The 26,466-nt window shown below is 43.2% G+C and overlaps 2 protein-coding genes across 4 annotated transcripts; one reads left to right on the forward strand and one right to left on the reverse strand.

Moving 5' to 3' along the window:
• The first annotated feature begins 75 nt into the window (after positions 1-75).
• On the forward strand, positions 76-3,515 carry LOC126869440 (methenyltetrahydrofolate synthase domain-containing protein). The gene is made up of 5 exons (XM_050625982.1): positions 76-728; positions 971-1,356; positions 1,442-1,788; positions 1,880-2,111; positions 2,196-3,515. Exons 1-5 carry the CDS (start codon positions 710-712, stop codon positions 2,583-2,585), a joined length of 1,374 nt encoding a protein of 457 aa, XP_050481939.1. The 5' UTR covers positions 76-709; the 3' UTR covers positions 2,586-3,515.
• A 6-nt stretch (positions 3,516-3,521) lies between these two features.
• On the reverse strand, positions 3,522-24,708 carry LOC126869439 (serine/threonine-protein kinase 32A). 3 transcript variants are annotated; one of them, XM_050625981.1, is made up of 12 exons: positions 24,251-24,708; positions 20,834-20,995; positions 20,501-20,744; positions 18,425-19,547; positions 17,260-17,315; positions 16,012-16,180; positions 15,378-15,575; positions 9,361-9,450; positions 9,010-9,176; positions 8,352-8,632; positions 6,735-6,947; positions 3,522-5,874 (listed from the first exon to the last, which is right to left on the reverse strand). In XM_050625981.1, the coding sequence occupies exons 4-12, from the start codon at positions 18,471-18,473 to the stop codon at positions 5,709-5,711; spliced, it is 1,389 nt and encodes a 462-aa protein (XP_050481938.1). In that variant the 5' UTR covers positions 18,474-19,547; positions 20,501-20,744; positions 20,834-20,995; positions 24,251-24,708; the 3' UTR covers positions 3,522-5,708. The 3 variants fall into 3 exon arrangements, with proteins under 3 accessions (XP_050481938.1, XP_050481937.1, XP_050481936.1); XM_050625980.1 differs by lacking the exon at positions 20,501-20,744; XM_050625979.1 differs by lacking the exons at positions 20,501-20,744; positions 20,834-20,995.
• Positions 24,709-26,466: the final 1,758 nt, after the last annotated feature.

Raw genomic sequence — 26,466 nt, forward strand, 5'->3', positions numbered from 1 at the left:
GCAATTTATGAATGGTGCCCAGGAAGTGTAATATATGTGTTGTGTGTACGACCCTGCCATTTGAAATCGTTTTAATTCGTGTTTTATCGCAGTACGAGTGTATGTAATAAACGTTTCATGAATATTAAACTTAACGGACAATGCTAGTAATTTTAAACAATTTCTCTATTTTGCTTATATATTCTACATTGGTTTGTTTATTTTATAAACTTACTGCATTCGACATTTTTATTACGGCAATATGTTAATGGAATTATCAACTCATGTATCGTGCACAAACTTTTTGTGTGCATTGTACAATAGGACAGAAAAGGATAAATATTCTTTCTTCACGATAGTCCAATGTTTCGCGCCTGACATGTTTGTGTAGTTATATCAGCTGTATCTGTTCTCTTTCCTGTAATCGGAAATGTCAAATACGATAACCTATTTTGCTGTTTCACAAAATTATATAAGATTCGTTTGTTGAAATGTATATGCATGAAATTTTTCGATGAGGTTGAAATTTCATACGTACAAAAAAATTCTGGTGGATTTCATTACGACAAGTTTGCCGACATGATTTTCCATAGAAATAAATACAAGAATAAAAGAGACTGCAGATAAATCATATAATCTATTTTTACAATATAGGTTTTTATAAAAAAAAAGTGTTACTATAATTTACAATCGATATTCGGTGAAAGTTCATTAAAAATATTTTACGAAAATGACTGAAGAACAATTGCGTGAGTAATTCTTTGATGTATTATAAATATTTATTTATTATACATATATATGTTTTAATTTCATCATATTAGTAACAATATTAAATGATTTTAGAAATAGGAATTTATGACACATTAATTTGAGTCATGAATAATAAATTTTGCTTTGAATTCATGAATTGTTAGTCTTAATTTCTAGAGAAATAGTAGTAAGAATGAATATGTGTAATATTGTAAAAATCATTAATGTGATAAATTTTTAGCACCAGAAGTAACTAAGCATAGTTTTCGTCAAAAAGTATGGGATTATTTGATGAAGAATGATTTAGTCAATTTTCCTCTTACTGTTTATGATCGTATACCGAATTTCAAAGGTGCTGCCGAAGCAGCACAGCGCTTGGCAGATTTGGAATTTTTCAAAGAGGCAAAAATTATAAAGATAAATCCAGACAAACCCCAAGAACCTGTAAGATTCTTAGCATTAGAAGCTAATAAGGAAATATTAGTTCCAATTCCCAGACTGAGAACTGGTTTGTTTCTTCATGTTACACCAATCGCCGGTTGCTCGAAAAATGAATTGAGGACATTATCAAAAATTCATGGCTTGACGGAAGCTGGTAAACCACTTGGCGTAGATTCTAAAATAAAGGTATATGATTTATTATTGTAACAGAAATTTGCTATTAGTTAGATCTGTTTTCATCGTTTTATACATTATCCTTATTTATCGTCAGATAGACCTTGTGATATTGGGATCAGTGTGTGTAAGCCGTGATGGATACAGACTTGGTAAAGGCAAAGGATTTGCAGATTTAGAATTTGCTACGATGATGAGGATGGGTGCAGTCACACAGGATACTATAGTTATTACGACTGTGCATGACTGTCAAGTCTTTGATAGTCTTCCAGCTGAAATATTTAAAGAATACGATGTACCTGTTGATATAATCGTTACACCTACACAAACAATAATAGTAAATCCAAAGTTAAAGAAGCCTAGTTGTATTATGTGGCATATGCTTAGCGAAAGAAGAATTAAATCTATGCCGGTATTACAACAATTAAAACAAATGGATGAAAAGTACGCGTTGAAAGATGTAATTGATACTATATGTTTACGCGTAAATATACTAAATTGCTGTGTTTTTTTTTTTTTTTTTTTTTTTTTTTAGAGAAGGCAAAATAGTAACTCTGAAGGAGGAGGATTCAGACATAGAAATACAAAAGTCTTATCGTTCTCATTACATAAAAAATAAGAGACGTTTCAAAACAAAAAAAGTTGCGTCAAGTGGTGACGACGTTAATGAAGAAAGAGGGAAACAAGTAAAACCACATTTTCCTAAAAAACGTGCATTCAATAAGTTCGAATCAGGGGGCGATAATGTATTTTCCGATGTTGCAGAAGTAAGAAATATTTGTAATCGATGTATACATATATTTAATTAGTAAATTATACATATATCATACATATTTATTGCAATATTCTAGGAGAAAGTGGAAAGAAACGATAGGAATATGCAGCAACGTCGTAAAAATCTAAGACTGAAGTCTAGATCTCAGTTTGAATTTTCCTTAAAATTGTCAAATATTTCATCTGGTGCCAGAATACGTGATTTGAAAAATGCATTATTGGAGCGTGGTATAAAACCAAATGAAATAACCTGGCTAGGATATCGCGGGATTTGTTATCTTCACTTCAATAAACTTAGAAAGAATAATAGTTTATCGGAACAACCGATACAGGTTGATTCAATAATGACAAATTTACAACAGCTATGTATTGGGATGAAATCTAGCGGAAATGTGAACGATTTCATAGTAGTAGAACCCGCTAAACCAATATCTAGAATCGAAGTCACGGACGTGACTTCGGTTTAGAAAACAGTTGAATACATTTTAGAAAATGTGCAGTTACTTAGAATAATACTTACTATTCCAAGTAATTGTACAATCCCTGTCGGCATTCGACGCATATTTTTTTTATAAATGCGTTTGCTCTGTCAGCGACTACTAACTCTGTAAATTGATGGTTGACTACAAGTTCAAAGTGTACAAAGCTTTATAAATAATTTATAATGTATTTTCTATACATAATAAGTGCAAAATAATCGTACGTGTTGTATATAACAAATTAAGTATGTGTAATTATCGTTAAGATATCTAATTTATAACAGCCTATTTTTGATAGTTTGCATCGGATAAAAATTCATAGGAAAATTAGTGGTTCGTTCGGAAGTCGAGCCAGATTTGCTCAACTGAATCCAAATTTGAAGTGTGTATTATATTTATACGGGTGAACTACTTCTCGATAAAAATTGCATGTGTATTATTTTTATCGATAAGCTTATGATAATCATTAATAATTAATAATTCGAATTACGTTTACTGTGATCATATAAAAGATATTCAACGCTAAAGATAGCGGATTTAAACGTTTTCTTGTAAAATATATTACACGAAGATAAACAATCATGTAAGATGCATATCTAGCACTTGATAACGCTTATCTGACATTACAGACTGACAAATATAGTTTAGCTAATCTGTAGGTAACATGCGAGGCATACGAAAGTAAAGCCAATACTTTTTGTTTATGTATTTATTAGATATTCTATTTTTCTGAAAGAATATTTTGATATTGCTGTACGTTGTAGGCATATATGCTTTGCCAAAAATTGGATAATGAAGAGAGGTAACTAGCGATAACGTGAGTGTGGTAGCCGAGAAAATGGCAATATTTTTGTGATATTAACAGATATGATTAATTATACTTAGAACACAAATACATATAGGCAATTATTATTTTTACCAGCGTTATTGATAATTCTTTTATTACTAATGCTTTTATAGAAATCATTAGTACGCAAATAGATGGAAAGAGAAGCAGAGATTTTTTTTTATACGATTATCTCAGTTATACGATATAAAAAATCCGCTAGTCAAACTTTTTTTTCGAATTTCTTATTGGATAATAAATAAATGAAATTTTTGAATAACAAGAAAGTGATGAAATTTCGTTTTTCTTTATTTCATCTGTCCCGTTTTCTAAACTCGAATCTAATGGTTTGTGACTATCGGGAAAGACATGTACAAATAAATAGAAAATGTGAAGTTATTTTGTCGATTGCGACGACTCTACAGAATTTTCATCTTATCCATCGATTGGAAAAAGAAGAAGTCTGTTCGTACTGTCGATAAAAATTTTCCACTCTCGAATCAAATTAATCTTGATTAATGTTTGCTTTGTAATTTTTCTTTCGATCTCGTCCCGATAACACGTACTTACTTTTACCTTTTCTATCGCTGTATTTCCCATAATACCTTGTCAAGTAAACGTAATTGTTTGTCCCTTATGATCACGACATTTATCAGTATCGATCTTTCCTTATCGTTATCTTCCTATAAACGTTCTTAAGATCTTATTTTTATTTGAACGCTACAAATTAAGAACTCGAATCGTTCTTTTCGCATTTATACAACACAGCTTTTTACAGATTGTTTAAACTGGTCGTAGACCAAAGGCCTCTTTCGTCGGAAACGGAAAGTGGTAAAACTAGCTTTGTTGTTTCACTTTTCGCTCTCTTCCTTTCCGCGGAACGGTGCTGCCTCTATCGATTATTTGACACTCCTTCCTTCGGTGGTCGTGCTCTACTTTAATATCAAATGTCCATTGAGAATTCTTTCTTTCTGTCAAATACCAATTACCAGCAGCGTCGAGAACCTCATGACGTAACGTACACTTTATTTTTCCTTATCGTCGATTCATTTTTCAAACGTGTACCCTGTGCGACGAGAGATCGTGTACCAAGAGAAGCGATCGTATTTCCTCGTTTGATCGTTCCAACAAAGAGAAAAATATTTTCGTTGGTCGCGATTGTATAATCGATACACCATGCCGAGAAAACAGGGATAGACAAGATTCGAGTGGTTCGATCGTTCAATCATCGTTTAATTTCACGTTACAGCGTAGGATTCTTTCTTAACGACTATTTATAAAATTACATTGTTCTTGGTGTTCGTCGGTTGATTATCAGAGGAGCGATCGTTGATCTGTTGTTATACAAGACACGAGGTATACGCGAAATGGTGTGGCAGGTATGTATCATTGGATAAGGATACGAATCGAGAAACAACGCGCGATCCTCGTAACGTTAATCGTAAATTGCTAAAACATTCGAACGATACGAGTCTTCGTGTGTATATCGCTACTATCTTACGATGTTAACTTCATTTAACGTTATAAAATTTATGGGAATCGAGACTACACGAACTTCCGTAACATTCTACGAGGGAAGTTAAACAGCACGTAGGTAGAAACTATGGATTAAAACGTGCGAGTCGTACGAAGATTGTTCCGAGTATTTCTTGGACCGTGCGTTTGCTCGAAATTTGTCCCTTTCCAAGGGAAAGGTGAGTTCGAGGAAGAAGAAAGACCATGTCCCCAGTACCTGCTTATATCTTTGCGCTAAGTTTTCGGTTTGGCAAAATGGTCCTTGAAAGGCTTTACTTTTGGTCGGGAGTGTTTCTTCTTTCGTTCTTTACAAAAATAAACGATACGCTTTTCCTTATGAGAGACGAAGAAGAGGCGTGAGATCAATCGTTCGAGGTACGAGTTAAGTTTCTCCGAAAAAGAAATCTTATCTGTAGAGAAACGTTGATTTCTTTGTAATTTTTTTCTATATTTTATCATAAACTTCGAGTATATCGTTTCTTCTACGAAGATCAGAACGAAACGAAAAGACGACGGAAAGTTGGATCTGCGATCATCTTACTCTTATCGATTATCACGTTACTTTCTAACCAGTCATCGAACCGAACAAATCCATAGTTCGGACGACCAGATCAATTTACCACGATCGAGAACTTTTCAAATTCTTCGATACGCTACAAATCGGCAACCGAATGTGATTTCCAACGACGATCACTTTGTCGCAGAATGTTCTTCCCGAGAATACGCGTCGGCGTTTATTTTTCGCGCACAACAGATTGTTCGGGAGAAATTTACGACGTGGAAGGTTCAGGACTCGCATCGATGTAGTCGATATCCGACGATGTTGCGGTGCTGGCGCGTCTTCCTTGCCTAGGGGATGCGTTTATGCGTGTCTTTACGCTGGTCGTAGAGACGCTCAGTCGGTTTCCGGTTCGATGTACCGGCTCTTGTTTCGTCCTATAATTATCAAATGAAAATTGTCCTTCGAATAATTACAAATACGAAAAGATACAAAATGTTAACACGGCGAAAGGAGCGTCGCTTAATTTTTCTCGAATAAGAGGGACAATTTTTCAGATTTCCGAGTTATGATTCTTGCAATTTTAAAAACAAAGGGAAATCAGCTTTTGTGTCGTGAAATTGAAAAGCATATCGGTCGAACGGTTCGAGCTTTGTACACCGGAAAGCTTCGCTCCTTTCGCAGTTGGCCACGTTCCAAATGTATCGTAGAAAGCGAAATCGAAACTTTCGAGGTACAGGCAGATATAGGGTGCTTTCGATCGATGCATTTCCTCCTACGTCGACTTTAAATTTGCAAAGATCGCCACAAGCATCGATCGTTTATTCGGTAACATTGTACGGTAGTCGAGCTCCCTGATCACGGTGACTAATTCGAAAAGTACCATTCTCTTCTCTTCATCGACACATAGCGAAACTATAAAACTCGAGACTATATAAAAAAAAAGCAGAATTTCGCAACGAATTATTCGCTGTTAGTCTTTCTTATTACATTACGAAGGGAAGTAATAATATCTAATCTCCCAAGACCTAATCTGGCATTCTTTTCCATTTCAATCGATAAACGAAAATTAAACTGGTCCACGTGTACGTTGCAATTCGTCTTTCTGCTACGCGATTATTTCTCTCCGCGGCTTGTACGGGCCATCATCTTCAATCACGAAACCCCATTTATCCCTCTTATTAAATTCTCTCCTAACTACCTCGGAATTACCTCCATCCTTCGTCTCTTAGGAGAGTAAAAAGAAACGACGATCGCGACGGAGTAGTGCGGTAATTAGACGAGCGGCTTAACTCACTTCAGTCTCTCTTCGGCACCCTTCATGGCAGTGTTCAAATCCTCCTCCCACTGTTTCTCCTTCCTTTCCCTCTCCTGTCTCTCCATCTCGCGTTCCCGATTATACACTCGGTACTCCGGGATGAATGCCAATCGTCTGAAATCGACGCTCGGTCCGGCGCCTTCCGCGAGCCCGATCGCCGTGTCCTCGGGCAGATGATCGACTTTCAGAGATCTGTGCACCAAACGTCAGAAGTCACAAGCACTCTGCTGGTCCATTCGTCAACCGGAAAGTCGTCAATGCGATCGAACTATCATCTCGTTCGTTCGATTATAGGCATTCACGATCGGACCGATCCTTGGGAAAGATATTTTACTCCAGCGAGATCGAACTTGTTCGGATCCGTCCGATTACGAGTTTATCGTCGATCGGTTCAGATTGTTCAGAGACAGATTTTTTCGCCATTGTCACGACGCACTGTGTCGCAACAACGGCGATTCTAGCTAATAAAGAATAATTTCTTGGTCGTTTCCTGTTACTCGATTTTCAGTTTGCTCGAATTTCTAAAAGAGATACCGTTTCGCGTTTGATGTTTCTGCTTGTTGCGATAAGTGGCGATAGGAATCATCCGGCGTATCGTGAATTTCGTACAGGAAAGTACGTACTGTGCGTAAGTTGGGAGCACAGCGTACAGGGGCAAGGTAACCGCTCTCTATCGCTCACTATCGCGTCTTGCTATATATTGTTACGTACTGCTGTGTATTATTTTATTTGTATACGTTAGACTTTCGGCCAGTACGCGTGTTTATTGGACCGCGCAATCGGACCGTGACCGGAAACCGGAAATCTGACGCTCACCGACACACGTGTGAACACGTACGGTCAGTTATTTCTGACAAATTCGACACAGTTGTAAAGATAAGTAAGCGTATTGGCCAAAAGCGACTAAAAAATAACTTTTTATCGCTTCGAATCGCTGTTCGGCTTACCGTGCGGCTTGCCGAACGACACTGGGAAAATCGCGGGTTGTAAATAAACGTAACGGTTGACGGTAAATGGAGAAACGCGTTCACGCTACCGTTTCAGTTTCGGACCAGTTCGATCTCGCTTCGGTAAAATATTTTGTTACGTAAGAATCGAAACCATGGGACAATAATTAGTTCGATCGAATCGAGAACGAGCCGATACGACAACGCGGATCGAATTTAAGGATATCGCGTTCGTTCGTTCGTTTCGAGCGAATTTGGTTCCAGCGAATTACAATCGTAATTACAACCGGGGAAGAGATTTTAGAGTGAAACTGGAAATGGATTTGTGAACGATCAATGTGGTTACGAGGGATTATTATTTCGATTACCACTATTACTATCGTCGGTAACATTACTACGAGGCATTGATACTATTCTAATAGAGTTCTGCGAGAACCGTTGTTACCGTTACCGAAATAAATATTATCGCGAGGGATCTGCTGCGAAAATGATCGATTTCCAATAAAAAAAAGACGAATATCGGAACGCAGTAAGAGACACACACCGTGATCGATATTCTTGAAGTTAATCTCCTTTCGGCAAGGGGCAGGATCACGCGACATCGACTAGAATCCGACGATCAACCTCCTCTTCTTTGCGACACGCTTACCTTTGTTTCGCCAGACGCTTCTTCTTCTTGTGCAACGGCTTCGTCTCGATGATCATCTCCTCCAGCTCGAACGTCGGATCGCAGTTCAGGTGATCTTTCGGCGGCGTGAACGAGGGTTTGATCTGCTTGTTCAACACTTTGTCAAAGTCGAGTTCCCTCATCGCGTTCACTTGCTTCAGCTCCTTGAGCGTCGATATTCGCGCGCCTGGTGCCACGACTAACAGTCTGTTCAGAAGCTCGCAGATCGCGGAGCTCCAGTCAACGGGCGTCGGTCTTTCTTTCTGAAGAACGTTCCTTTCGTTTCAACGTATGCTCGATATACTCGAGCTGAGAAGCTTATCGAATATCAACGTACAACGGAATAACGTTTCAAGTTTTTCCTTTTAATCGCTTTCGAACGTACTCGTTTTCGCGAACGCGTTTGTTTTTAAAGGAACGCGAATAGTTTCGATACTCTCGATCCGACAGACATTTTCTCTTTTCAAGACGAGGCGACGTTCGACACGGAGAAGCGTCGAAAATACGATTTATTTCGCGTATGTATAAATTTCAGAAGAGAAGATGCGCAACACCACGGAACAATGATATTTCGCGGTGTTAAAGAACGGATACCAAAGGACGAGGCAGAGAGAAGGAAAGATTTGATCGGCAATTTTACCTGCATGATCTGCAAAGCCTCTCTGTGCGTCGTAGTGGAGCAGAGAGGGTAAGGACGTTCTCCTGCGAGAGTTTCCCAAGCAAGAATTCCCAGGCTCCACCAGTCTACGGCAAAACCGTAGCCAAGAACGCCGTATTCCTCGCAGGAACACATGTAAATTTCCGGAGCTGTCTCGGAATAACGTTCGAAGAAATATTATCCAAGCGACACGAAGGTAACGACGATAGAAAAATCGTTATCTCGGTCGTTCGTAGTTCGTAGAGTTCGCCACGAATTATTCATCGTCGCGTTTTACCACGTTTGATTAACCGAATCCATCTATCGATCGGAATACGTATAATCGATTCATACCTATGTACGGTTTTGTTCCCGACATCGACGTAGCCAATTCTCCATCCTCCAATACCGTTGCGATGTTGAAGTCCGTCACGTGCGCGTGTCCTAAGCAGAACAATAAACCTATAATCGCAGCATCTACGTCTAACAGAGACCGGGCAATCGAGCAACGTTCGATATAGCCTCGTGGCGCCACTACATCGTCGTCTTTCCTTTCCCGGTCGATTTTACTATTCCCCTTTTAGCTCTTCGAATTAGCCGAGCAATAATAGCGCGAATCCGATTAGTCGGTGAGCCATTGATCGTTAGCGATCGTTCGTTATCCGTCGTATGACATCTGACGCGAACGATGCCATATGCTTGACTCGAAGGACCAGCTTGGAGGGTCGAATATCCGGAATTCTTTACGCGTGGAATCATTATGTTAGCCGAGTTTCGTGTTTTACCACCTTTACGAGAAGAAATATGAAGTTTCAGAGTAAACACGTGTAAAATATCGTTGAAAGCGTACGAGACAGTCGAGACTGTCGCCTATTTTTAACAGCGCGGCACACGAACCACATCTTTCTATTCGTTTCTCTTCCTTTCGTTCTTTATCTTCTTTCTTACCTTCTCGCCAATTTCCAATTTACCATTCTTTTTCCTGGCTCGAACGTTAACGCGAACGATCGTACGTTACGATTAAGAATCGATTTAGTGGTTTTACAAAATTAAAGAAATTGCCGGGACGAACAGGCGAAGATAAATTTCGCGTTTCTGCGAACGAATGAAACGCGATCTACGGAGAATTTTTAACAGCCTGGTTCACCGGCTCGGTCATTGATCGATGAAAGAGTTAAAAGGCGGCGGGATAACGCGCCTCGCGCGTAGAGGACGTTTTCACGAACAATAGGGGCGGGAATGGCGCGAGCGAGATGAAACGCGAGCCGGGTCGACAGCCGGCCCCGGTAATTTTAAATGATGCAGAAGCAATTCCGAGGCACAAACAGCTGTCGGATAAATGCAGCAGGAAATTAGGGTTACCCTTCTACGGGGAATACGAGTGTCCTTGGACCAGTCGTTTTCAACTCGACGCCATCGTACCGCTTCTTTCTTCGGGCCTGGCCTTTGAATTATAAATCTAGCTATGCCAACAACCGAGAAACGATCCCTTGAAACTTTAAAATACAATTTCTTTCGATCGCGATAAAAGGCATACGTCGTTTAATATTTAATATTTAATACTAAGTTATAGGCGAAGGATTGGCAACTTTGAAAATTCTTTTAGAGTATTTCTCGAGTGCCGGTTCGTGGCGAAAAGTTTAAGTAAGTAGGTAGTAGATTCTCTTTTTCCGTTAACGTAGATTATTGCTAGATGGACGGATGCCTGAAAACCCGAGTCGCATGGTTGCTTCGTAACGGAGAAGAAAATTTCCCCGGTGGACGAGAAAACCTTTCGCGACAAAATTGAACTTCGTTTAAATCGAATCGTCCGTCTTTCGAACCTTTAGCGGGACGCGCGTAGTTAGGTTCTCGCGATAGTCGCGGAGCTCTTTTTCCGGCGTCGTACCGAACGGTCAAAGGGTGAAAGGTAAAATTTCCGAAGCACATGGCCTCGGAGGTCGAATGGAAAGCGTAAAATTATTTATGGGCTGAGTCAGCCTGTCCGTGGTCGCGACTAATAGACAGAGAGAAAGAGGGAGAAAGAGAGGAAAATGACCGGATCTGCGGCCTGCTACGTCACCGGAATATAACGCGGTTCTCTATTGTAGGCGTTCTTTGACCTTTGCTGAGAAATCAGAAGCGGTTCTCCATCGTGGAATTCAACGAGTTTGTAACGAAACTCGATGGACAAACGCTAACTGATCGAAGATCTATTCGTCGTTATGCTACAAGTCGCTCGATCGTTTAACTTTAGCGCATACGAATATCGACGTCGAATCCGAAATTGAACGGATCCCGACGAGTCGAGCATCGGCGGATTGGTATTAACGGAACGACGATTTTAATTAGTTTGTTCGCTTTTGTAAATTGTCCGTCTACCGAAAGTGGAATAAGCTACCGAACGTTCATTTAGACGCGAAATATATTTTGTTCGGTGAGCACGAGGTTAAACGAACCTTCGTACGAGCAACTTCTTTCCAGACTTTGTTAGAATCCCGTGACCGTTTCCCTCTTTCACGGACCGCTTTTAAACTTTGATTTTCGAGTTTCATCCAACTCGTTCAACTCCTGTCTCTTTCCTTATCGTTCCAAAGAAGAAATATTAGTCGACGGTTTAATAAAAAGATGAATTTTCGCGAAGGATCGGCGATTCGCCAACTCGGCGCGAAAAATCGTCATCGAATTTGAAAACTGCGTGATACTCGTCGAAGTAAGACGATAGAAGCTTGGTAATGCGACGTTCTTCTTCAAATTATTTACCGCTGTTGCATCGTTGTCTAACGTGTAACGATCGTGCTATTTGTCAACGATTCATCGTCAAAGATATGTCAAAGTTGCGTCAAGTTCGGAGAAATTCGTTCGGTCGCAGATTTTTCGTTTTAAATCGCGCCCTTCCACCGAAGCTGAAATTACAAAACACGACAAAATACAATTCCGAATCGTCAACGATAAACTAGTTGTCCAGTCGAACATTATCATGCAGCGTTATAGAGGTAAATGCTATTGATTTTTGTACCGCGGGTCGGTGCCACGTCGGTCGACGACGAAATATCAAAACACAGAGGCTGGTTCCTTCACTCAGCGTGGAATATCATGAATTTATGTTTCCATTGAAATCATCGTACGAAAGGGTAGACGCGTTTGTTGTAATCAAGCAACTTCGAGGTGAGTTAACTAACAAGGTGCTTCTTGTTTATCTGTAACATCTCCGAGACGAAGCCACGGATATCGTCTAAAATCTGAATCATCTTCAACGTTGCTTTTAAGGGCAAATATCATTCGGATTTCAATATGTAAGTTCTAAACTTCAGCCCAGTCGTCGTTATTCGACGGTAATTTGTTAGCCTTAGTATGTTTCGAGGATGCTCGTAGGAAACGCTGTAAACGGGGAAATTGAAAAATTTGGATTTTTCATTGGAAATTGTTTTACGTACCGACGAGAATGCCGCAGTATAGAATTTAAGAATGGAATTTTCCCCTTCTAAATAGCCATTAATAATGCTAGAAGATGGTCGCCTCTGTAGAAGAAAATCTAAGTGCCAATAAACATTCCTCGATTTTCGTTTATGTCATTCATTTTAAAGGAATGGCTTTTTTAAACGAGTTTTCTTTACAACTAAGAGGCGACACATACACGCACATTCTCTATAGTTACCATATATTTTTCTTCCACGTGAATTTCCCAAAGTTCGATGAAAATTCGATCGATCAGCTGCGGAATCATCGACGAAGCAATCCAATGTTCGCGATCTGCTTCGATCGAACGTACGGATTGTTCGAACGATGCATTTGTCATCGACGAACGTGGAAACGAAGCGTAAACGGTTCGGTTGACGAGCAAACGAAGCGTACGTTCGCTTACGATGCTGGCACTTGATTTACGGAATTTCGAATACCGGTCGTCAGCGTCGTAGGTAACTCGACGTTGAATATATTCAACGAACGCGTGGCGTTAAATGTTGCTAATTAAAAAGAAGCACGGCGGAAGCACCGCGTTTCGAGCGTAGCAAATTCTTTTCGCTTAATCCGACGTTCCTCCCTTTCTTTTCGATGGCATTTATTTAAAAAGAGAGTGGCTATGTTTCCGCGTTTACCGCTTGTAATTCGCCGTGTATCCGAGCCAACTTTCATCCACATTTTTGCCCCTTTATTTCGCTTTCGTTCGTACGAAACGTAACTTGTATCCCGTTCGAGGGACGCGAGAGTCTTAAGGCAAATTTGCGCTCTTTTCAGGGCTTTTCGATGGATCTTCGGTCGAGTTACACGTATACGGGACCTCGTTCCAGGAAACGTTCACGGGGAATTTTCATCCTGGTTATCGCGCGCGTGTCTTTGCTCGAAATCGTTCGACGATTTTCGCTCTCGACGAGTTTCAAAGCATTAAACGCAAATGCAATGAAAAAGACTGGAGAAGAAACGCGTTAGAGCTTCCGCGAGCCGGGAATCGTCGTTTGGCCCTGTTTTGCAGTTATACGCTCTTGTCTTTAAACAAAGGTGCGGAACGAACGCGGTGTATACGCGCGGATATCCGAGCGTCGACATTTTTGTCGCGAGCCCGACGATCGTGAGTAAATCTAGCGGTCTTAATCGCGAGTAGATCGATGGAGTTAATCCCGCGTGGTTCGTGTAACTGTTTGCCTTTCGTCGTCCGTCGACGCGACGAATTCGTTTCGCGAGGCGTATTCCGACGATGACGAAACACCGTCCGTAGTCCTATACGCGGAAGCTTCTAAGAATATTGGACACCTCGATGAACGACAAAGTCATTCGAGTAGTCGATCATCTAATTATTTCGAGCGACAAATTGGATCGTCGGACGGGCCATTTTCCACTACGCTGATATACAAAGTTTGCCGGCGCCGACACTGTTTACCGTTGTAAGCTCTTAACTTTCTCGCTATCGAGTTCTATCCCTGTTCTTATCTATTCTTTGTACCGGCCGTTATATCGATTTTTCTTCTTTCTTCTGGGAACGAACGGTGTCCCCGGTTTTCTTATACTTTTCGTTGGTATGTCTCGAAGAAACTCGCACGTACCGAAGCTTTGTTTTACCGAGATGCAGAGATACCGCGGAGTCTCGTCTAGACTGGAAATAAAGATTAGAGGTACTTGGTGTTGTAAAAAATTGCGCGAAAGACTGTCGAGTCAAGCACGTAATTTCGTTGGTACGACCACGAATTTATATTTCAACGAGACGTCAACGAACGCAAATAAAACATTATCTTTCCGCGTTACGTTTCTTCGTTTATGTTCGTTTCGTGCTGGCGATCATCGGCAAAGTTAACGAATACCAACGATGATACGTCGTAATTTTCGGTTACGTGCTAAATTCTTTAGTCCCTTGACATCGCGTACCCGTGTTGCGCGGTAATTCCTTGTCGGTTAATAGCCCGTGGACACGTTAAATCGGTAGAAAGCCGGTTGGTCGCGGTTTAAGTACGTACCGGGGAATTTGCACACAGAGCGACGTATTTGTAGTCCGTAGGAGTAGAACGAGCATAACGTAATTCGTGTTATCTCGGGAACGTGATTTGATCGGTTTGCGGGCGTGGCCGTCGTTTTAACAATAAACCCTACGTCAGTCGATAATACGATAGTTTCGGAATTGCGTGTAATTTACGTGGTGAACGACCAACATTCGCTATTGACTCGATCGGAAAGAAAAGAATGGACTTTCGCGTGCTTGAAATTGATTAAATTCGGTCACGACTCGCTTCGATTCGATCTGGCTGGTTCGAGGTTCAACGATAAATCATCGAATACAGTTGCCGATCGTCGAGCGAGAACGCGGATGCAAAAATTACGCGTACGTATTACGGCTCGAGTGATTAATAAACTTTACCGTTGCGTGTATAGCGTTCGCTTGCACCTTTCAATTTTATTAAAAAAATCGAGGAACGTTGGAAGTTTTGAGTGGTCCTAATTCGGTGACCTAGGTAGAATTAGAGCACTCTGTGAAATTTCCCTTAAAAGCGATCGACGTCCTATTAAACCGTTCCCGGCTTGTCGGCAATTTTGAAATTGTCCGTTGTTAAAAGGGGATTAAAGCGTGGAAACGATATCGTTCCTATTTTACAAATTGCCGCGATTCCTGCGAAGAAGGAGGGAAGCGAAATAGTCGGCCCCTCGACGAGCATTTTCTCTCGAAAATCGATGTTGGCAAATCGGTTGGCTTCTCGTTGGTTCCTGCGTTCGACGTTCCTCGCGACTCTACGCGAGATTCCCTCTTTCGAGAAGCGAAAGATCCCGCAGCGAATCGCTGAATTATTTGGCGCAGCCAACACGGCGGATGTACGGAATAGAGAGGCGAGATCCGTCGGTTCGTCGAGGTTCGCGCGAAGGAAACCTGGCACCCGGCTAATGTCTTTTATACGACGGCTGCCACGTACCTTCCTCGTCCAACAGAATGTTATCGGGTTTTATGTCGCGATGTACGATTTTGTGACTCTGCAAATAATCGAGGGCCAGAGCGATCTCGGCGACGAAGAGCACTATGCTTTCCTCGGAGAAGACGACCTCTTGCTGGATGTGATACCTGAGATCGCCGCCAAGCAGTAAATCGGAGACCATGAACAAATCTTCCTCGTCTGAAACAGAGAAAAGAGCGAGTCTCCTCTTTCATCTTTCTCTTTACGCCGATTAACGTTTATCGGAGCAATTATTCGTAACAGATTTTCTTTTTTAGCCCGATTGTCGTCTACGCGAGAGATAATATAATCGACGAGGGAAAATTCAATCTCGATAAAACGACACGATGAAAGAAACTCGGAGACCTCCGTAAATTATCCTCTTAACCGTCGTACTTGCGTCCTCTTAACCGTGATTTTCTGGTTAATAGCGGAATTTCGTGGTTAACAGCGGAAGCGAGGAAAACAAGCGTGAAACAAGCGGAAACCAAGGGAGAAAGATCGTCGATCGAGTTAGTTCGCCTAATGCCCTTAGTACCGTTCGTCGTGGGAAAATCGATATTAACGATGGAAGGACACTGACGGTATTCGAGAGACGGACGGACGATCGGCTTACCTTGAAAGCTGAACCACAGGTTCACCAAACAGGGGTGTTCCAGCTGCGAGAGGATCTCCACTTCCCGTGCGACATTCTTCAACGCACCCCGCATCGCGCACTCACCCTTGTGCACGTACTTCATCGCGTACATGTTTCCAGTACGATCTCGTTTCTGCACTATGCACACCTATCAAGGAATAATTGATTGCCCGTTACCGGATGAGCGGTGAATTACGAGGCCGCTTCCGGCCGATTCTCGCATCAGACGATAAAGCGCGCGTTAATTGGAGTAGGATGGATACTTTTGGGAGAAAGAGAAGCGACATCGACGGTGGGTGGAAATTTTGTTACGGTTGAAAATGAACGGTGGACGAGTTACGACGACGTTTCTTCATCGCGAACGGTCTGCACGAGTAAGAGACGTAGTAGGGTAGAGACGTTTTCGCGGGCGAAATTTCGCGGTCGATAGGAAAACGTGGAAGTAGATGCAGTTTGCAATGCTGATTCGTCGTAACGCGATTCGATGACAAACGTATTGCGGTACACGTGTGGTGGATGTAAGTGATGATAAATTACGAGAGGAAGAGACGTTTACAGGCAGTTGCGCTACAACTCTATTTATCTAAATCTGTCGGAGACAATTGATCCGCGTAACGCGAGTTCGCTCACTCTTCTCGTTATCATCTATGATTTCTACTTATCCAAACTTGCGACTCGGTCGGCGGAAGTTCGTTTACATAATCGAGCGTTAATCGAAATTTTTCTCCGATAAATGAAATTCGGATGAATAGAATTTTGCCGTATAATTGGCATGGATATAAGATAGCCTGGGTGAGGGGAGGGGGGCAGAGCGTTATCTCGTCCGCAGATCAAGTGCATCGTATTTTTTCCAGCGATCGGGTTCGATTTACGCGAGTACGCACAGGTATAAAATTTTTAACGGAAATTTATTCGCATCGAAACATTTTCGTTTGGCAAATTTCAACGTGAAAATTTCAATACGTACATTGAAATTTAAACGGTCGAATTTCAAATAACGATACAAGTTGAACGATGTATATTAATCGGATATCGGCTCGGTAACCGATGCAGGTATCATCGCGGTGTTATTATCTCTACGTTAATTCGATTATTCGAGGGGACGATTTCGGAATTATGGATTCCGTGAACAAAAACGGACTTTTACGATTCGGAAGAAAAGGAACGAAGCCATCGTGCTAGGAGCGTGCCAATAACTTTAGTCAGAGTTATGTTTGTCTCTCGTACCTTTCCGAAGCTTCCTTTCCCGATGGCTCGCAGGATCTGAAAGTGATCGAAGTTCACTGAAACGAGAAACGGCGTGGAATTAATAATAAAAGACCGTATCCTGTGCTCGAAGAAAAAGGAACGAACAAAACGGTTTCGCGAAATCTCGTTTCATCGATAGAACCGGCGAATCGTATCGAACGTTTGCAGCGTCTACGTAGCATCGTAGTACAAAGCGATGTTGTTCACAAAGGACCGATGGAGCGAAAAGTTGCGCACACGAGCACCGGAACTTGCGGTGGCTGTGTAAACTAGGCGAAAAACCGTCACAGGAAGTTTATAGTCGTTGACGTAGCGGCCAGGCGGTCTCCTCCTAAAATCGTGTCGGCGTATCCTGTCATCTGTCGTTTCCCGGCTAAATATCCGGCGACGGGAGAAATTTGAACAACTTTCGACCTTCTGCGTCGCCGACACGCCAACGATCCAATGCCTAAATGCTAAGTAGATGGTCGACGTCCGACGTACCAGACGCGATTAGCGTATCGCATTTGACGGCAAAACGACTCTCTTCGTTTCCCTAGTTCCTCTAATTAGATCCGTGGAGGCAATCGTCTTTGAAAATTCGTTCAGAGCGATCTTAAAAGCTACCCCAAAGTCGAGAAGCTTAGAAAGCAGGCGGTGGTTTTAATAAAACCGTTCTTTAACGGGGCTATTCCACGTTAAACTCGCGAATCTAGCGTGATTTCATTTTTTAATTTCACTAATTCGAACGCAAAGACAAGGTCTATTTCCCCACCTTCCTATTTCTCTCCGGAGACCTTGCTCCCGAAGCAAGTTGCCTTTTTCGCCCGCATCTCGCGCGCGTGTGCGTGTCGTACGACTGCACGGTTTCCGTTCGTTGCGATATAACGGTTATTACGAATATCGAATCGAACGAAGGAGAGATTTCTCGACGTATAGCGATCCACTGGCAAAGTTTAACGATTTGATGCAAATCGATTCGATCGAACGTAACAGTTTCGTTGACTTTCTGCCCTGGCGGAATCGGAAACGTCGATAAAACGTTATCGCGAACTCTGCAAGTGGTATTTCGATAAATATTCGACGTTTGTCCGTTACGTTGACGATTTTTCGCCGCGTAGTTAACGATAGACGCACGTTCAACGGAAAAAAGTCGAAGGCTTACCTTCTTCCCCAGGAGTAGGCTCGTTCCGTGTCGACTGGTTGGCACCCATTTTTGCCCCTCAGTGGATCTGGATACGTGACGCGAGTGCCGGTGGCCTGTGTAACGTGTAGCCGAATACTTTGATCGGGCCGAGAAAAGACATCCACTTAGAATTCTCATGCTTCCACCCACTCACGGCTCGGTTATTCATTTGATCGAACGTCTTCTTTTTTCCACCGTCGATTTCTTGTCTTTATTCGCTCCTCCGCCTCTGCCGCCGCCCCCTTGTCGTCGTTTCGTTGCCCCAACCACTTAATCTTGTTTCTTTTTCTTCGTATTCTCTCCAGCCTACTGTCTCCCTGTTATTAGATCTCTAGCCCGAAGGTCGTTTCTCTCCGTCGAGATTCTTTCGTTGCTCTTAACTCGTCACCTTGTTTCTTCCACTCGGTTTTCACGGCTTTCACGGCTTTCACGGCTTTCACGGCTTTCACTTCCCGCACAGGGCTGTTTACTTTTTTTCACTACCGTTGCGCTTTTCCTTCGATTCGATATCGTCGCTTTTCGACGTTCGCCTTTTATTCCTCCCCGCCCTCGTCTTCCCTCCGAGTTCGTCAGATACAGCCGCGTCGCTGAAATATGTCACCGCTCTGACGACCCTTTCAGCGTCGCCTCTCAAACTTCCTATCCCGTTACCTGTCTCTGCCGGTTCGTCGTCGCTTTACGTCCAATTTCGCCGAGTTTAGACACTTGGCGAAACTTCTTGCTCGATTTTCGAACCCTACTTCCCTCGCTTTCGCGCTCTTCCACCGCCTCCGCTTTGATTTGTCTGTCGCCGTTTCGTCCTCGTCCCTCCTAATACGTATATACGTCTTTGCACCCTTTTATCGCTAACTGCCTCCACCTCGGACTTTCCGTTCGAGATTTCGCAATTTCTGGTTGCCGGTCTCGAAGGGATTCGTCGAGAAGTCGCGTAGATCTTGGGCGATCGATCGACCGATCCAAGCGACGAAGGCTGCGGCGTTAATTACCGCTGCGCCGATTCGTGGATTAATTAACGGTGACCTGCCGTTAATTCACGGAATAACAAGCGGCGGAAGCGCGATGGCTGTTCCGTGATGACGGTCGATGGCTCGTGGATGGTGGCCTGCAAGCGAGTAGACGTTTATCGGTGGGACAGATTCCGTAGAAACCGGTTAATCGGCCAAGTAATCGGTAATTTGCGGATTCGCGGAACGAAAATCGCGATTTCATTGATCCTTGCGCGAGAGAACTGGCCGTTTCCAACTGGAAATCGTTCGAAATATCGTTCCCCGGGACTTTATCGCCAATTACAGCCTGCTTTTTCACAACGATCGACGAATACAGCGCGCGAGTGTGGGATCGCGAGAGAAGACGATTGCGTTTAAAGGCAACGAGTGTTCGGAAGCTGAATTTCGTTTATTACGATTCTTCGACGCTTGGAAAATAAGCGAACGAACCATGCTGGTTCGAGAGAAATCCCCTGCGAATAAAGGATCGCGAAATCCTGTAATACGGACAAAATTTTACAAACGACGAGAATTTTCCGCCTTTCCGGCGGTTGGAACGCGCTGCTTTTCGAAAATCTCGTTAATTCGCGTCGTTTTTATCGCGGTATAACGGACGAACGAACAAGACGAATCGAAGAACGTTCCGCCGAATATCCTTGCTTATGTTTCAGACAGAAGCTCGCGCAATTTTTCCGAATTTTCCAGTGAAAAGAAGAAGCATCGTAAACGCAATTACTCGGTCCAACGGGAACGAAAGGGACGAAAGGACGAGTATATATAATTTGCATACACCCTTAATTTTCGTTTGACAAACTACCGTTTCTCCTCTACTTTGTTTCTCCCGTCGGTGAAGCAACAGACTAACGGAAGTTCCGTGTATCGTGAAATTCAAAGGGAGATTTCCAAGGACATAGGGGAAAGTTCCCTAACTCGGATCCCATCTTAAATTGGATCACATAGTCTTTGTTCGCATAGAAATTGTCGGCCAACATTTCTTAGCACGAAGTTACAGTTTACACGTTGTTTAGTAACAGCATTGAAACGAAACGCTCGAGATAATAGATAGTACCTTTAACGCGACGAATGCTTTGATCCGACGTCGGCTGATACGATTCTGCCATTGATTTCCAGAAACTGTAACTTTTGACTCGTACGTAACTTTCCCCTACCGCAAAAACCATCCCTTTGTCGTATCCTTTCAACGTTTTTTCGTTGCCTGTCTTTCCGAAAGATAACGCTCGATACCCGACACCGAACGTATCTCAAACTCCTTTCACCCAGGCTACGCGGTCAACGTTAATTCCGCTGCAATCCTAGCGAGTACGAAACAAAGCTTTTCTTTCGTCTCCTTTGATCCAACGAAAGAATCGTAGCATCTTTGCGCTAATTATTTCTTTCTTACCGAGAAAACGATCCGAGTATCCTCGCTCTGGTCGATTGAAATTTTTGATAATTGGCCAATTATCGAAAACTTCGATTTCCAGCCGACTCACTCCCTTGCTTCGCTTTCTTCTTCGACTTTTATTTATTTCCCTCCGCTTCTCCACTCCAGAGTCCAATTATTCTGCCAATTTTAATGGAACTGATCAAAGGGCGTCGCCGAATACACGAAGAAACGAAGATCTCCGTCGAATCATCGATTTATACGACGATTTTGAACAGCAACGTTTACAGCTTCGAGCAATCTATTCCTTTAGGAAGGAATCGATGTGACCACGAAACACCGTCGCAATTCCCGACGTTATGACACGTAGAATCGATGCAATTCCTTTCGTCCTTTCGTTCCAGAACGAGTTTGTTCCCTTCGTGCTTCAGATTCATTGTTCGTTGTTCTGGCAAATAAAAATTTATTGACCACGGTATATTACGGTGCTTCCACATGCGACGCGCATGTACGTTATTCTTTTTCTTTCTCATCGTTTGCTCGACGGTGAAACGCGTTTCCTCGAGATCGTAATAAACCGGAGATTGACGAAACAGGGAAAAAGCAGCAACCTTATGATTTCTTATCGCGAACTTTTCTTTCGATGACCACCGTGTTTCGTAGGTCTCGTCGTTGGACTACGTCGAACGAGTCTCTTTATTCGAGAAGACGCGCCACCCCCGTAACGTTTCGCGTATGAATAGAAATTTTGATTTTGATTCGCAAAAATTTTGAAAATATAATCTTTCAAATGGAGCTATATTTTCCTTCGATTGCATATACGCGCACGATACACGTACGCACGTTGACGTTGTTCGATATTCAATCGTTCGAAGGCTTTGTTTCTTCGTAAAACTCGCGTCCTCTGATCAATTCCCGCGTTATTTCTGCCACGGGATTATAACGAGCGTGGACGAAATGTCCGACGGCTCGATAATTTACAGGATATCGCGGAACGTAAACGGCAGTTGTCAATTCACGATCGTCCTAGTTTTACCCTTTGTCCCGCCTGTTTCTGATCTATTCACGAGCAAGTTGCGGTACGAAGACAGGCCAACGTGAAAACGCGTGTAACTGTCCATGCCATTCTATTATCTAATTAAACGCTCTGCTTGTTTACGGTTGATCGATAAATGCACGCGATTGTGATTTCACGAGATACAAGCAATTAATATCGAAACTATCGCGGCTATTTAATTGGTCACGGACATTTTTTTAAATATAATAGATCGTTCGTGAAATACACGCGGATACAGCTTCGTTTCAATTACGTATTTCCCACGTACACGTCGACCTTTTCCTAATTCCAAGAGATACCAGCGTTGATCCGATCGACCACCCTCTCTCGCGGTGTCTCGTAAAAAACTTCGACACTATTTTCGCGCGGCTATCTAAACGCGTTCTTGCGAAGCAACGTTTTCCCGCTACCTTTCGTCCTCGCTTATCCGCCCAACGTATTCTCGCGAATCAGAGGCAAAGGAAAGCGAAACAGAGAGCGAAAGAGGCAGCCGAAGGAAGCGCGTATCGTAAGCGGGACGAACGAGTCTCGCGGCGTCGGAAGCGCGGACTGGCAATTTGTTCGTACGGCTAACGAACGCGACGTTGGTCGTGCTAATGCCGACGATCACGTACCGTGCTCGGTGCATATCGTTCGAAAAGCCAGCTGAAGACAAAAAGACGGCGAAAAAAGAGGGTTAGGTCTGACCCCGTTTCCAAGTTACAGTCACTTTTGAGGTTCGCCGGGCTCGGAACCCAGCAAAATCAATTTCATCTCGCGAGCCGCGGTACTCGTCTTTTCGAATTTTCCTGCTTTTCTTTAATTTACCCTTCTAAGCCGCTACCGTCCGTACTCGCGGTTTTCACTCACGTTCCAAGCATCCTGTGACAACGTCTTCGGCTGAATTTTTCTCTTTTTCCACGTTCGTTCTTTTAGAGCAATAGGCACATCGTTTTATTCCCGGTCTGGTCACTGATTCGTTGTTATTTAACGCGATCGTTACAGCCTCGTTCGCTTCGAGGTTATCCTTCCGCGTTTCCAATTGCACGCGATCCTTCTATTCTTTCGAAACGTCGAATATTACTCGCAATTATCGCTTATGTTTATGTTCGTTTATGTTCGTTCGTCCACTCGCAATATAGCACGGGATGTAGCACGCGGATGCGATAGAACGGGATTTTTTTCTAGCTCGTACACTGTCTCGAACGGGCGAGATTTTTGAAAATCCTGCACGTCGAAAACATCGTGGCCGATGTGGGGAAAAAAATTGTCGCCGATTCGTTTTTATTTCGCGGTGTCTAGATTTTCTGTTTTTTCCGCTTTCCTTGCTTTCGCGTGGTTGCGCGTTTGTGCGTGTCCCTTTTTATGCGAGGACTGCCAGATACACGTTTGAACCTTTTTTCCTACGTGCTGCTATTAAAGCAACGACGGTTATTTACGTTCATACCGACGTAAAATCTCCGACTCGTATACGTCTTTCCTTTTTTTCTTCCACCGGTCTTGGTGTCGTTCCTCGTTTTATCACGCGATACAAAAAGAACCAAGATGCTCTTTAATGCCATTGAACGGTTAACTCGTCTCATTCGCTGGAAAATACGTTGGCGAGTATTTTTTACGAAGTATCGCGCGAACCTTGTTTCACCGCTAATATCCTTTGCCTTCGCATCCACCTGGATGCACCATGATACGCGAAATACGGAACGATGTTACGTCGTAAACGAGGCAACGTGTAATAACGTGGTGTAACGATGAAAACATAATGAAAACATTCGAATAGCGCGTAATTATCCGCGCGATAATATTATGATAATATCGTGTAAATATATTCGCGAGAAAGGACGGGACGATATCGATCGATCATGTTCGACAAGGAAGAAGGGAATTGATACGAACGTGGATCGATCCCGTTTTCTCAGCAAGTTGCCGCTAAACGAACCGTTCGGCGAACGTAAATTTAAGACGATAGGAAACGTGAAAACGCGAAATGAAAGAATTTTCGATACCTGAATCGCGACGTTGTCGAGTTGGTTCGAGACGCGACGGAATAATCGAGCGGAATGGTAAACCAGGTAAAACGCTCCGATTCCGATCGAATAAATTTGTCGAAACGAACAGATCTAATCGGATTCCATCGACCACCGTCGATTATGTAACTCGCGCAACGTTCATTCGAATTTCGATCGCGCGATTCTGGCATCAAGTTTTGAACTTAATTCGTTATCGACGCGTATTCTCGTTCGATCGGCTATCTTCAGCCTTTCTTCAAACTTTCCTTGCGCGACTTTCGTACGTGTCCGAACCGCGTTACGAATATCAACGGCATTCGTTTCTGCCAGCAGCACGCCCGAATCCTATAATCGAAGCGAAAGAAAAGACAAATGGAGATAACGTTCACTCACTGATTCGTCTACGACTTCTTAATCGTGAGAAACAGATTCACCGACATCTTCCTGCGGAAGAACTTTTTCCCCCGTACCAAAGAGACATCCGAGACAGCTGCCGAGGCTGACTCGAACGAAACGAGCAACCGGAACAACGATGTCAGCGGTGGCGCGCACAAGACGACTTTCGCGGCTGATTCTTCGTGGCAGCGTAGAAAATCGCGCGCTGACGATCGAGCGTGGTTCGTTCGCGAGCCGGTGGCGCGCGATGGATCATCGTAGACAAGGAGGCAGCCGAACTACGACGATGACGAGGAGGATCGACGCAACGATCGATGGCGAAACCGCGCGTGAAAAAATCGCCAAGGTCCGTAAAATCGCGACGGTGGCGATCGTGGTCGCGGTCGCGGTCGCCGCACGAGTGTCGATGTTCCTAGACGGTTCAACGGAACGACGCTCGAGTACGCGAATCTACTGCGGCGTCTGCGCCGAGACGCCGCCTTCGTGGCTGCGTTTCGCGCGTGCTGTGCGTGTTTCGGCGGCGCGGTGCGGCGCGTCCTCTCGCGCGTATCATCTCCGTGTAGTCGTGGCATCGTAGATAGAATCCGTGGGTAATTGATCGATGGAAATTGGTGGAAACTGTCGTGTGCACGGGAACATTGAAAGGGTGATTTGGCGAGATCGTTCGAGGGGTCCTTTGATGTATTGCGAGAAATATAACGAGGGATATCGAGAGGGAGAAAGCTACGGGCTCTTCGGCAAGAGTAGATCATAGTTTTATATAGACGATAGCCTGTATAAGGTCGAGCTTTGTTTTACGAGAAACGGGCTCTTTTGCGAGTGAGAGATAACGATTCCTGCCTGTCGATAACGATTCCTCGGTGGCCGCAGGTATTTTCTCGTTACGGGGTCACCTTTCTGTCTTTTTAAACGAGTCTGTATGTTTTTGCTCGGCGACTTGATAGATGAGTCCAAAGACCCATCGGCCACAGCTCCGCGATGGATATTAATAGTCAGAAAAACATTGGAATTCGTGTTTCACATTTAATGCGAATTTCTCCTCGGTTCTTTTCTCGGTGATAGCGTCGATGAAAGAAATGTAGCGAAGTCTCGAATTAAGCAAATAGCGGCATTGATAGACGTTGGAACCTGCCGATTTCCATGCAACGTTCTTCGTTCGTTGGATAAGGTCGGAGCACGGGTATGGATCATCGGCCGTGTATATCGTGCCTCGTGTTCGCATCGTCGATCGTTGCTAAACTTCTAGCCAACTCGAACTCGCCACTCCCAGATTTCTGTGATATACGTTTTCGCTCGAGCACGCGTTCTTCCTGCTTTCACCTGTCCTTTTGTCCATTTTATTCGCCTTTTCTTATCTCTCCGCTACTTTTTATTCGTGCATCCGTTAAAACCTCATGTCGGTGGTTCGGCAAGACGCGATGCTTTTCATTCCTGAAATTGCCACCGCTGATAGATCGGCTTCGCATCTGGCGATTCTTGCACGGTAGGATTTCATGCTTGCGGCTGCGTTGTAGGAGAAAGAAAATCTCGGAAACGTCCGCTATAAATCAGGAAATAGGATACGGGAACGATTTCGAAGGAAACGTAAAGGCGAATAGTAGATCGCGAGTCGGTTGGACAGCACAGACCGACCAGCTATCGGCATCTCGATGTTCGCAAAAATCGAAAACGTAGGAACGAGTTTGATCTAAAGTGGCCAAATGGTGGTGGCCACCTCGTTCTTTTATAAATTTGGACGAGCGACGCTCAACTTGGAGTAGCACCTGGTTGCCGGTAAGTGGTCCGTACTACTTTTACGCTCAAGTCGATATATAATTCTTCGATAAGCTAAAGTAACGTAGTAAGCCCTTAAGGATTTTACGTGCTAACCTACTTGTAAGATGTGCAATAGTTATTATCGCCTCCTTAGTGTTAAAAGGATAATCGATAAATAATTAACACGATGTAAGGCTGTATGTTCGAAAGTCTAGATACTCGCGAGTCCGACATATATAAAGAAAATGGTAAAATACGGCTGCGGCCCTGAGCGTCGCTGCATCAATTGGTAGCACCGCTGCATTAATTCACAGCTATATACTTCCTTTGGCCTCTTTCGTAGGACTTCGATCATATTCCCTCCGTCGACCGTGCTAACTCGCAGAAATATCCATTGAGAATGAAAGCGACTGAAAAATTGAATAGAACCGAAAATAAAAGGCGCGCGATAAAAAGTA

Source organism: Bombus huntii, chromosome 9 (assembly GCF_024542735.1).
Source record: "Bombus huntii isolate Logan2020A chromosome 9, iyBomHunt1.1, whole genome shotgun sequence".
NCBI classification, from domain to species: domain Eukaryota; kingdom Metazoa; phylum Arthropoda; class Insecta; order Hymenoptera; family Apidae; genus Bombus; species Bombus huntii.

Coding starts and splice junctions, on each gene's coding strand:
- LOC126869440 (XM_050625982.1), top strand. Junction 1,357..1,441: donor GCGTAGATTCTAAAATAAAG/GTATATGATTTA, acceptor ATTTATCGTCAG/ATAGACCTTGTGATATTGGG. Junction 2,112..2,195: donor TATTTTCCGATGTTGCAGAA/GTAAGAAATATT, acceptor GCAATATTCTAG/GAGAAAGTGGAAAGAAACGA.
- LOC126869439 (XM_050625979.1), bottom strand. CDS start 18,473: ATGGGTGCCAACCAGTCGACACGGAACGAGCCTACTCCTGGGGAAGAA. Junction 9,451..15,377: donor CATTCTGTTGGACGAGGAAG/GTACGTGGCAGC, acceptor TGTTCTGCTTAG/GACACGCGCACGTGACGGAC. Junction 8,633..9,009: donor AGGCTTTGCAGATCATGCAG/GTAAAATTGCCG, acceptor AACGTTCTTCAG/AAAGAAAGACCGACGCCCGT.